The sequence below is a fragment of the Ranitomeya imitator genome, chromosome 1 (genome assembly GCF_032444005.1).
Source record: "Ranitomeya imitator isolate aRanImi1 chromosome 1, aRanImi1.pri, whole genome shotgun sequence".
Taxonomy (NCBI): Eukaryota; Metazoa; Chordata; class Amphibia; order Anura; family Dendrobatidae; genus Ranitomeya; species Ranitomeya imitator.
In genome coordinates, this window is record NC_091282.1 from 697442615 (window position 1) to 697456186 (window position 13572).

Below are 13572 nucleotides of genomic sequence, written 5' to 3' on the forward strand. Positions count from 1 at the left end.
AAAAAAATTCCAAACTTTGCTAAAAAAAAAAAAAAATTGCGCCATTTTCTGATACTCGTAGCGTCTCCATTTTTCGTGATCTGGGGTCGGTTGAGGGCTTATTTTTTGCGTGCCGAGCTGGCGTTTTTAATGATAGCATTTTGGTGCAGATACGTTCTTTTGATTGCCCGTTATTGCATTTTAATGCAATGTCGCGGCGACCTAAAAAACTTAATTTTTTCTCGCTACGCCGTTTAGCGATCAGGTTAATGCTTTTTTTTTAATTGATAGATCGGGCGATTCTGAGCGCGGCAATACCAAATATGTGTAGTTTTGATTTTTTTTATTGATTTATTTTGATTGAGGCGAAAGGGGGGTGATCTAAACTTTTATATTTTTTTTATTTTTTTCACATTTTGTTAACTTTTTTTTTTTTTTTTTACTTTTGCCATGCTTCAATAGCCTCCATGGGAGGCTACAAGCAGGCACAACTCGATCGCCTCTGCTACATAGCAGCGATCTGCTGATCGCTGCTATGTAGCAGAAATGGAGGTGTGCTGTGAGCGCCGACCACAGGGTGGCGCTCACAGCCACCGGTGATCAGTAACCATAGAGGTCTCTAGGACCTCTATGGTTACCATCCTGACGCATCGCCGACCCCCGATCATGTGACGGGGGTCGGCGATGACGTCATTTCCGGCCGCCCGGCCGGAAGCGGTAGTTAAATGCCGCTGTCTGCGTTTGACAGCGGCATTTAACTAGTTAATAGGTCCGGGCAGATCGCGATTCTGCCCGCGCCTATTACGGGCACATGTCAGCTGTTCAAAACAGCTGACATTGTCCCGGCTTTGATGCGGGTTCACCGCGGAGCCCTGCATCAAAGCAGGGGATCTGACCTCGGACGTACTATCCCATCCGAGGTCAGATAGGGGTTAAAAATTGACTGTCTAACTGTGTACGGAGCATACCACATCTCCTGGGCAGGGGAGGAAGCAAAAGACAATACGGACATTACAGCAGGAGATCACAGAGGATACATTTTGTGAGGTAAAATATTTCACTGACTGTTTTTAAACAATATTTCACCTCACAAAATGTATCTGCAATCTCCTGCTGTAATGTAAGTATTGTCTTTTGCTTTCTCCCCTGCCCAGGAGCTGTGGTATGTTCTGTACACGGTGAGACACAGGCAATTCTTTTGTTCGTGGGGAAAACCCCTTTAAAAAGCAAATATCAACGCCAACATGCCTCCTCCTAAAAAGTACGCCAATGTCAAAGAAGAGAGCACAGACGGGAGAAGTCAGCACATGTGGAAAGAGAGAGTGGATATGTGGGTGAGCACATTGGGGGGAGGGATTCTCAACGCTACAAAGCCTGCCCCCATCGTGACATTACCGCCCTCCCGATGCAATAGCATCGTGTCTCCATCTAGTTTAGTATAAACTTCAAAATGTGTAAGATCTCTTCAAACAACTAGAAACATTTCCAAAACAGCCACTAGTGTAGCCCTAAAAAAAGAAAAACGGCTAACAAAAGCCGCAGCCAGCTCACCAACCAGACCATCAGATGTGGAGCACGAAAGTAAGTCCTGACCCGGGACTCCAAGCAGCAGCAGATCCAACCATGTATATACTCCAGCTCCAGATAAATGGTAAAAAACTTTTTCTTTATTGATCCAACGTAATAAAAACAGGATAATCCTTACAGATGGCAGACAGAATAAGTGATTGCGCAGAGAACGGCTACGCGTTTCGACCACAACGGGTCTTACTCATGCCTAGATAATCTCAGAAATGGTAGCTATATATATAGCACCCTAGAACCTATCACAAGCATTTCATCCGTCACATGACTAAATACACAGGTCCTGGAAGTGCATAAAAGACAAATACAGATAGTATGGTAGCTATATATATAGCACCCCAGAACCTATCACAAGCATTTCATCCGTCACATGACTAAATACACAGGTCCTGGAAGTGCATAAAAGACAAATACAGATAGTATGGTAGCTATATATATAGCACCCCAGAACCTATCACAAACACTTCATCCGTCACATGACTAAATACACAGGTCCTGGAAGTGCATAAAAGACAAATACAGATAGTGCATATAAAAGTAAAATAACGCATACATAAATGCAAAATATAAAATTGTCAAACCTACCTATTGCCCTAATTAGCAATAATGGTAAAGTATTTCGTTTCTTTTATTCATACCTGTGGGGAAGCGAGTGTTCAGACTGTACATCCAAAACGCCTCCCTAGTAAGTAGGCGTCTTTTTATATCACCCCCGCGGCTTTGAGGAAAAACTCTCTCTATGCTGTGTACTCTAAGAGCTGCGGTGTCTCCATTATGTGTCATACCGAAGTGTTTGGATACCATTGAGATATTCCTATTAATCATGTTGTAATTTTTTGCGTCCCTGAGATGTTCGGAGACGCGTGTTTTCAACTTTCTTGATGTGCACCCTATGTATGAAATTTGGCAAGTTAAACAGTCTATTTTGTAGATCACATTTTTATTGAGACAATTTATAAAACTATTAATTTTGTAACTTTTAGTTTTTTCGGTATTTTGAAAGGTGTTGCCTACACAAGAATGCGCACAGGTACTGCAAGCCGCAGTGCCGCATCTAAAGAAACCCTTGCATTCAAGCCAGGTTTTGGATCCTGATTTAGTCAGAAACGAATTCGGAGCTACTAGATCCCCGATAGTTCGAGCCCTTCTCGCCACCACATTAACCCCATCTTTCAGAATATTCATGAGTGTATGGTCTTCATATAAAATAGGTAATCTATGATTGATAATTTTTTTGATATGATTAAACTGAGAACTGAACTGTAAACATACATGAGGTTTATCACTTAATCTCTTTTTATTAGATCCACTCGTAGCACTATTTACCAAAAGATCTTCTCTGCGTTTTTTGTCCACTATATTTTTGGCCCTATTAATCGACCAATTGGGGTATTTACGGGCTTTTAATTTTTCGTTAAGTTCACTGAATTCATTTAGTTTATCCTCATCCCTACTGCAATTACGTTTTAACCTAGTAAACTCACCCACGGGTATAGATTTTATTGTGTGGGCTGGGTGGCTACTGGTCGCATGGAGAATAGTATTTCCACTGATGGGCTTTACATAGGTTTTAGTATTTATAGGTTCATCAACTATACCGTACAGATTTAAATCAAGAAAGGAAATGTTACTTTGATCAAAAACATAAGTGAACCTAATACCAAAATCATTTGTATTAATATAGTCAACAAATCCTGGTATGGCAGACACATCACCCCCCAAATAATGAGCGTATCATCGATGTATCTTCCATACCAGGAGATGTGATCAATAAAGGGATTGTCTGGAGAATACAAATATTGCTGTTCCCAATGGGCCATTGTCAAATTAGCTAAAGATGGCGAATATTTAGCCCCCATAGGAACTCCTGACTTTTGAACAAATATTTCATCACCAAATGAAAAAACATTGTGTCTCATAAGGAAGAAAATAACCTGCAACGCAAAATTAATTAAGTCCTGTGAATAAAGTCCATAATCTGTTAGATGAAACTGTAAAGCTCTCATAGCTACATCATGAGGTATATTTGTGTACAAAGACACAACATCACAGCTCAGCCAGACATAATTCTTTCTCCAAGTCCAGTTAGAAAGTATTTTTAACACCTCTCTTGAGTCTTTGATATAACCTGGCATTTTCGTGACTATAGGTTGCAGCAGTGAGTCAACCCACTCACACAGGTGTTCCGTCACGGATCCGATCCCGGATATGATGGGACGCATTGCTGGAAATCCATCACCCTTATGCATCTTAGGCAACCCATACATGATGGGTAATTTGGGGGATTGTACAAACAGATAGTCAGCCTGTTTTTTATTAATAACTGACAAATTTAGACCTTCCTCAATAATTTCTGCAATTTCTTCATTAAATTCTTTAGTTGGATTTCTTCCCAGTTTTTCATATATAGTTGTGTCTGACAATAGTTCACACATTTTATTTTTGTAGTCATTCTCATTCATCACAACGATGGTACCACCCTTATCACTTCTTTTAATTGTGATGTTTTTTAGTTGTTTCAATTCTTCCAATGCTTTCCATTGTTGCTGAGTTAAATTTCTCCAATTTTGTTTGTAATTCCAATCCTCCTGTAAATTTTTTAGATCTTTTTCAACCAATTCTTGGAACCTATCCATGCATTCAGCCCTTGTTTGGATGGGATAAAAATAGGGATTTTTAGTTTTAAATTTCTCCGAAGTGTTCAACAATCCTTCCGATAGATCCCCATGTTGTTCTCTCGATAATTTCAGCAGACAATTCAGGGTGACCTGTTCTTTAAAATCCAAGTTCTCAAATTCGTTATTTTCCGATACCACATCATGTGTGTGAATTGGTGTCTCTTCCGAAAAAAAATGCTTTTTAATGGTAAGATCTCTCACAAATTTATTTATGTCTAAAATTGTCATAAAGAGATTGAAATTAGTCTCTGGCACAAAATTAAGCCCAAGCGCCAATACGTCCAATTGCTCCTGCGTTAGTATATGGGATGACAAGTTGACCACACTACTCTTTACTACTTGTTGTGCTTCTTTCTGTGTCGTGTCATTATTCCTGAATGGCTTTTTGTGCTTCCTCCCGCCTCGTCTTTTCCGTTTTTTGCCGTTTTTCCATGCTTCTTCTTATTAGTTTAGTTAGCGATACCAAATATGTGTAGTTTTGATTTTTTTTTTATTGATTTATTTTGATTGGGGCGAAAGGGGGGTGATTTAAACTTTTATATTTTTTTTATTTTTTTTCACATTTTTTTAACTTTTTTTTTTTTTTTACTTTTGCCATGCTTCAATAGCCTCCATGGGAGGCTACAAGCAGGCACAGCACGATCGGCTATGCTACATAGCAGCGATCTGCTGATCGCTGCTATGTAGCAGAAATGGAGGTGTGCTGTGAGCGCCGACCACAGGGTGGCGCTCACAGCCACTGGTGATCAGTAACCATAGAGGTCTCTAGGACCTCTATGGTTACCATCCTGACGCATCGCCGACCCCCGATCATGTGATGGGGGTCGGCGATGACGTCATTTCCGGCCGCCCGGCCGGAAGCGGTAGTTAAATGCCGCTGTCTGCGTTTGACAGCGGCATTTAACTAGTTAATAGGTCCGGGCAGATCGCAATTCTGCCCGCGCCTATTACGGGCACATGTCAGCTGTTCAAAACAGCTGACATGTCCCGGCTTTGATGCGGGCTCACCGCGGAGCCCTGCATCAAAGCAGGGGATCTGACCTCGGACGTACTATCCCATCCGAGGTCAGATAGGGGTTAAAAATTGACTGTGTGACTGTGTACGGAGCATACCACATCTCCTGGGCAGGGGAGGAAGCAAAAGACAATACGGACATTACAGCAGGAGATCACAGCGGGTACATTTTGTGAGGTAAAATATTTCACTGACTGTTTTTAAACAATATTTCACCTCACAAAATGTATCTGCAATCTCCTGCTGTAATGTAAGTATTGTCTTTTGCTTCCTCCCCTGCCCAGGAGCTGTGGTATGTTCTGTACGCGGTCAGACACAGGCAATTTTTAAAATTAACTTTTGTTCGTGGGGAAAACCCCTTTAAAAAGCAAATATCAACGCCAACATGCCTCCTCCTAAAAAGTACGCCAATGTCAAAGAAGAGAGCACAGACGGGAGAAGTCAGCACATGTGGAAAGAGAGAGTGGATATGTGGGTGAGCACATGGGGGAGAGATTCTCAACGCTACAAAGCCTGCCCCCATCGTGACATTACCGCCCTCCCGATGCAATAGCATCGTGTCTCCATCTTGTTTAGTATAAACTTCAAAATGTGTAAGATCTCTTCAAACAACTAGAAACATTTCCAAAACAGCCACTAGTGTAGCCCTGTATTGTCTCGCGCCTTTGTAAGCTTACACAGTGTTTCTGACCACCTCAAAAAACAAAACCTGCACTGAGTTTTCTTTGTACAGTTTCAGGAAAGGTTTTTTGGGAAGTTTTTAGAGGATTTTTTTGTTTACTTTAAGAGGTTCTGAGTGGGTTTCCTCCTGGTTCTCCCCACACTTCAAAGATATCCTTGATAGGGAATCTAGATTGTGAGCTCCAATGGGGATAAGGATGATAATGCTTGTAAAGCGCAGTGGGATTAATGACCTATACAAAAATCGCATAATAAGTCTTTTTTCCATCTTTTACTTGAACAATGAGTAATTTGGAGTAAGTTCCATTATAAGTCTCTTCAGACAAGTGACATGCACTTTATTTTTCCCCTGGACAAGGCTTTTTTCAACACCTTAACACTCAAAACACTGAAAATATGAACAGCAAAGTGGTTTTAGAACATAATTGAAAAGGAAGTGACTTTCAGGCTGCTTTTTTGGGGAGTGCACATGCTTAAAAAAACAAAACGCCATGTGCACATAACCTAATGTGGGTAGATTTTTCAGACTTATTGTAAAACAATCACAGCGCCCTCTAATGATTCTAGTAAATTATTGCAGGCTTGTGGACAGCAGAACATGTACTGCTGCCTTATTTCAGCAAGTCTACAGCACAGAGACTGGAACTGACCGTACACTGTTCAACTTCTCTAAACATACTGATCCGCTAGGCAGTTATTAAACTGCATGCTAAATCAAAGAGTGTTATGCTTTTTTTTAGATAAAAAGTTATAACTTTATTAACACAAACAATACAAACAATAAAACAATGCTTCAAAACCATACAGATCAATTATATACTGGCAGATAGGCGTAGATAGAATTCTAATAGTAGCAAGAAAGCACCAGGAAATACAAACATTCATTAGCTTATTAAGTTTGACAATAGAGCATGCTGAGAAAATTTCTCAAAAAAAGATTAAGTTTTAACACCTATTTGTTGTTGCAAAATATTAATATCCTGAGTTATTAAATACTATTATACATCTGCTCTGGACCAGAATATTAAATAAAACAAAAAACTGTGAAAAATTGCAATACTTTATATAAATACAATAAAACCCGCCTGGGTAAGTAGAAACACTATACAGAGTCACTACACACAAGCGCTGGCCACACTAATCAGAATAAATAACAGGACCACACAATGTAGTTATACACAGATCCCAATACCATTAGGCCTATAAAAAAGCAATAAAAAACCACAGTTGATATCACATGCGTAGTTCAATAAAGCCGCTGTTTAATTATAACTAAACTACGCTGTTGAAAAACCAATTGCTCAAAGCCACAACTATAATTAGTGCAGCCAAAGGCCATAAACGTGGTTATATATTCAGTACGACCTATTGCTGATCAAACCTTATTGCTATGTTGGTCAATGCCAATCAAATACATATAAACCAAATTTGGCTACAAGGCATATGGTATATTACATGAATTTAATTATCCCATCAGGGTACAAAGAAAACACTTTATCAAGCCAGTATGCAGAGACGCTGGACAGACTTCCTACACAGAGCAAATGATAAGTTCACTTAGTGCCACAGCTCTATAAAGTGCTGCAATAACTCCATCAAGCAATACTCAGACCTGCAGCTACAATCAGTGCAGCAGATGGCTATACATCTATGAGAGAATAAAATGCGCCCAATAACTGGTCTGAATCAGACCTAAGTGCCATACAGACAATTGCCCACATGCATCTATACATGCCAAAACACTGGGTAATAGAAACCCATAAATATACGTATTACCTAAATGTGCGGTGCTCCCCGCTTCCAGCCGCACATGGCACGCCAATCTCCGCCATTTTATTGCTTTTTTATAGGCCTAATGGTATTGGGATCTGTGTATAACTATACTGTGGTCCTGTTATTTATTCTGATTAGTTAGTTTTATTGTATTTATATAAAGTATTGCAATTTTTCACAGTTTTGTTTTATTTAATATTCTGGTCCAGAGCAGATGTATAATAATATTTAATAACTCAGGATATTAATATTTTGCAACAACAAATAGGTGTTAAAATGTAATCTTTTTTTGAGAAATTTTCTCAGCATGCTCTATTGTCAAACTTAATAAGCTAATGAATGTTTGTATTTCCTGGTGCTTTCTTGCTACTATTAGAATTCTATCTACGCCTATCTGCCAGTATATAATTGATCTGTATGGTTTTGAGGCATTGTTTTATTGTTTGTATTGTTTGTGTTAATAAAGTTATAACTTTTTATCTAAAAAAAGCATAACACTCTCTGATTTAGCATGCAGTTTAATAACTGCCTAGCGGATCAGTATGTTTAGTGATTGAGTAGAGTGTTACCCATCCCGACTGTGTGGCAATGGGTCTGGGTTATATGTTTACACTGTTCAACTTCTATTTGATAAAGGGTCAGAGAAACACAAGGATAAAGTGCAGTCCTGCAGTTCCCTGTGCAGTAGGTTGTGTCAATGTGCAGGATAACATAGAAGTAGCTGCAATGGTGACCTAGTGCTCTTCATTCTAAAGATCCTGTGGATTTCAGGCAGTTCTGTCCGTTACGGTAAGTTCACACTATAATATAAAAAGTTGTTCAGAGCTTCCTTCAAAAGAGTGAATTTAAGGAGAAACAGAATATGGTACATCAGCAGTGAACGGTTGTACGTTACATAATTTCACTGTAGACTGTTGGTTACAAAAAAGATAAATAGGTTGAAGGAAATCAGAGGTGCGCTGTCTGGGTGTTATGTTTGACACCAATCTCTCCTTTACATCCCATATACAATCTCTTGCCCGCTCGTGCCGCTTACACCTAAAGAAAAACTCTAGAATCCGCCCTTTTCTCACCATGGAAACAACAAAAACCCTCACTGTTGCCCTGATCCACTCCCGCCTGGACAACTGTAACGCTCTATTAATTGGCCTCCCACTTACTTGACTTTCCCCTCTCCAGTCCATCCTTAATGCGGCAGCCAGGGTTGTCCATCTAGCTAATCGGTATTCAGACGTGTCTGCTCTTCGCCAGTCGTTACACTGGCTGCCCATTCATTACAGGATACAATTCAAAGTACTTGTTCTCACCCACAAAGCTCTCCACAATGCGGCACCCCCATACATCTCCCTCATTTCGGTCTATCGGCCTAACCAACCTCTGCGCTCTGCAAATTACTTTCGACTAACCTCTGCACTAATCCGTACCTCCCACTCCCGACTCCAGGACTTTTCCTGTGCTGCGCCAATCCTCTGGAATGTTCTATCCCAAGATATTAAGACCATTCCCAATTTACATAGTTTTAGGCGCTCGCTCAAAACACAATTGCTCAGAGCGGCCTATCACGTTCACTAATCATTTTGTGTGTGCGTGTGTAGCTCATTCACTACTTCCACATATCCCCCACCCTCTGAAGATGGCTGGACCATCATTGTAAATACACACCTGTACTTTGTATCTCCCCCACCTCATTGTAGATTGTAAGCGCTCACGGGCAGGGTCATCTTATTTTGCTTTAATTATTGTATTGTTAACGTTGTTACTTATCACTGTTGTGTTTGAAACTGTTAAACTGTAAAGAACTGCGGAATATGTTGGCGCTAAATAAAATTATTATTATTAAATCACATTATAGGCTATCCTCAGGCTCGACAGTCATGTCTGAACACCAACATCTGAAGATACCACATCAGCTGAAAGCATCAAGTAGTCCATTCATGGTGTGTGGTGGCTTGTGTGTGTCAGAACCTCACAAATTGCAAAGGAACTCTAAATTCAGTAAAATGTGGTAATGCTGTAAGGAAAATACTGTATTTCTCTAACTATAAAAAGAACTTTTTAGCAAGAAAAATTCTTGCTAAAAAGTGTGTGTGTGTGTGTGTGTGTGTCTTATAATCTGGGGACAGCACATAGTAGAGCTGAGTGTATGTCAATGGGCACATAGCAGAGCTGAGTGTATGTCAATGGGCACATAGCAGAGCTGAGTGTATGTCAATGGGCACATAGCAGAGCTGAGTGTATGTCAATGGGCACATAGCAGAGCTGAGTATGTCAATGGGCACATAGCAGAGCCGAGTGTATGTCAATGTGCATGTAGCAGAGCTGAGTGCACATGTACTGTCCATGCAGCAGTGTTGTGTATACGTGCACTGCAGAGAATGAAACATAATGTGCGTGCTGTGAAGCTATGTGTGTATAATACACACTGCAGAGAAACCCTAATGGTAGATCTATTACCTCCATGTCCCGTAGAAAATGAAAATTAGTGATTATGACTAGTGATGAGCGAATATACTCGTTACTCGAGATTTACCAAGCATGCTCAGGTGACCTCCGAGTATGTGTTAGTGTTCGGAGATTTAGTCTTCATTGCCTCAGCTGCATGATTTACATCTGTTAGCCAGCATAAGTACATGTGGGGGTTGCCTGGTTGCTAGGGAATCCCCACATGTAATCAAGCAGGCTAGTAGCTGTAAATCATCCAGCAGCGGCGAAAAAAACGAAATCTCTGAGCACTAAAAAATACTCAGAGGACACCCGAGCGTGCTCGGGAAATCTCGAGTAACAAGTATATTCGCTCACCACTAATAATGACCCCTCCACTTTCCACTGCCAGGGACATTTTAATTATGTCAATATTTTTCAGATTTCCTGATCCCAAATCCTGGAGTGTGAAATATAATCAGATTGCCCAAAATGTACTGGTATTTACGAAAAATATACAGAGGTATTCAGATGACATAATAAAGACAAAATAATGAGAGGTAGGAAATGTTGATACCATGGTCGCAGCGTGACTGTCGACAAAGTCTTCTGGCGCCTGTCCCTGCTGCAGCTGAGTAAGTGATGCAGATAATTCCGTCATTCGGACTCAGGGGAGAAGAAATTCTATTCAAAGATTTGATGAAATCTGTAAAGAAAAACCCACAAAAGGTCACAGTCTTCCGTTGGACAAGGCATAGTTCGGCCAACAGCCATCTTCTCCTGACTCCTATATAGCCCGGCCTAGCGTTCCAGTGTTCTCTACGAGAAAGCTGCTGTCAGACATCTCTGGCAGAGGCTTGTCTTACCGAGAACAAAAGAACTGGCAGTCTGAAATAAGAACAAGATGGATCCTTATATCCCAAAACACCATCTGTGGGGGAAACGGTCGGGAGACACCCATACATATTAGACTGTCGGCCGACCTCGCTGATAAAAGAACCAAATTCTTTAAAAGTCATGTGACGAGTAATAAATTGGGCGCGTCCTGAATAAGATTGGGTTATGAACAGGGTGGATAAAAATCAATGTTTTTTTTTAAAAAAAATAAATAAATAAAAAATCGGATTTTTTTTATTTAAATCGGATTTTTTTTATTTAAATCGGATTTTTTTCAATAAACTGCTTTTTGAGGAAAATATTTTACCTTAATCCTATTGTTCTACAAACCTATGAATACAGAATCAACCCCTTCAGTGCCAAGTCCAAGAAGTTAGACAATATGTTTCTGATTGTTTGGAGTGGAATAGATCTGCACAACACAAGAAGAATGTGAATCTAAGTGTGAGGCGGAGGAAGGGCAAGCAGACAAGAAAATGAAAGTGAAACTTTGAGCACAATACTGCAGCATAGCCACAGACAGACAAGTCTGGATCTGTTTGTGTGTACGATCTGAGGTTTATTACATTCTTTCCTTATAATGGCAGCAGGCCGTAAAAGAGACCCAGTTTGGGAATATTTTAATGAAGCTCCTTCGCCTATCGGTAAGGCAGGCATGCGTGCAAAATGCAAACGATGCAACAAAGAGATGCAAGGCCTGGTGGCGCGAATGAGGCAACATCATGAGAAGTGCGGTGATGAAGATGACCAAAGAAACACTTCTGAACAGGCAGGATCTTCAGGTTGGTAAACATTTTTATTGAATCCTATTTCTAAAGACTGAACTGTCATGTGTGAGAAAAATTATATTTCTTATTATTACTGCATGTTACTGTCATTTGGTACAGTTATGAAGAAAAACAAATATTCCTTTTGGGGCAGGGGCAGTGATGTGTTGTGTACAATAAGTAGAAATTGTATAAACAATAAAATAACAGCATTGACTTTTTTTGTTTAGGGGAATTCATGGATTCTGGAAACTATCCACCTCCAAGATCACCATCATCCTGTTCTACAGTTTCAGAGTTATCCATCCAGGATAGTGCTTCATTAGCAGCAGCATCATCATCAGACACCCACAGCCACATATCACCATCACCCAAAAGGAAGAAAAAACCTTTACCTCCTGGAACCACCATAGATAGGTTTGTGATAAGAACTAGCAGATTAGAAAAAGTTGATTGATGAAAAAATTGCCCAGTTTATTTATGCAACGAACTCTTCTTTCCGTCTGACTGAGAACCCACATTTCATTAATATGGTTCAGTCACTGAGACCAGGATACAGTCCACCCAGCAGAGCTGATGTTGCAGGGAAACTGCTGGATCAAGTGTATGACGGAGAAATGGAGCAATGTGCAACAGCTCTGGAGGGTAAAATTGTTAACCTAAGTATTGATGGGTGAAGTAATGTCCACAATGATCCTATTGTATGTGCTTGTATAACAACAGAAGAAGGTAAAGTCTTCCTTGCACAAACAACTACGTCAGGAAATGCACACACAGCAGAATACTTACAAGTGGCAGTAAAAGCTATAACGACATGTGAACAAAAATTCAAATGTCTAGTACGCAGTTTGGTCACTGACAATGCTGCAAACGTATCCAAGATGAGAAGAGATTTAGAAGAGCAGGGAGGGAATACAAAGCTGCTAATAACATATGGTTGCAGTGCTCATTTGCTGCACCTCTTAGCCAAAGACTTAAGTGTTCCAGAAATAAAGGCTAATGTTGTTGAAATTGCTAAATACTTCCGTAATAATCATTTTGCTGCAGCAGCTCTGAAAAGGTTGGGTGGAACTAAGCTAACGCTCCCACAAGATGTTAGATGGAACTCTGTGGTGGACTGTTTTGAGCAGTATATCAAAAACTGGCCTATTCTGATGACACTTTGTGAAGAAAATCGAGATAAAATAGATGGCACTATCACGGCCAAAATCCTCAACATTGGGCTTAAGAGAAATGTTGAACATATGCTGAGCTTCCTGAAACCCATCTCTCAAGCTTTAAACAAAATACAGAAAAATAGCTGTTTTATTGCGGATGTTGTTGAAATTTGGAAGGAACTGAGTGAACACTTAAAAACAGAACTACACATGGACAGAATTAAATTACAAGCAGTAAACAAGCGAATGGGACAAGCACTGACTCCAGCTCATTTTTTGGCAAATATTGTCAATATCCAATATCAGGGTCAAAACCTAAGTGATGAGGAAGAGGAGTTAGCTATAACATGGGTATCCAGCAATCATCCATCTTTAATGCCAACTATAATAAACTTCAGAGCTAAGGGGGAACCATTCAAGAAATATATGTTTGCTGAAGATATTTTAAGGAAGGTCACACCAGTAAACTGGTGGAAGTCACTTAAGCGCTTGGATTTAGAGACTGTTCAAGTAATGATTTCACTTTTAACAGCAGTAGCTTCTTCTGCAGGCGTTGAAAGAATATTCTCTTCCTTTGGACTCATTTATTCTAAATTGAGAAATCGGTTGGGACCCAATAA

General features: G+C 40.1%; 1 protein-coding gene across 2 annotated transcripts in view; it reads right to left on the reverse strand.

Annotated features, from left to right (window-relative positions):
- PSEN1 (presenilin 1) overlaps positions 1-13572 on the reverse strand; it is a 126280-nt gene that overhangs the window by 84123 nt on the left and 28585 nt on the right. For both annotated transcript variants that reach the window (XM_069731075.1, XM_069731084.1), the window contains exon 3: positions 10709-10837. In XM_069731075.1, coding sequence (XP_069587176.1) covers positions 10709-10792 — 84 coding nt within the window. In that variant the 5' untranslated portion in view covers positions 10793-10837. The remainder of the gene's footprint in view (positions 1-10708; positions 10838-13572) is intronic.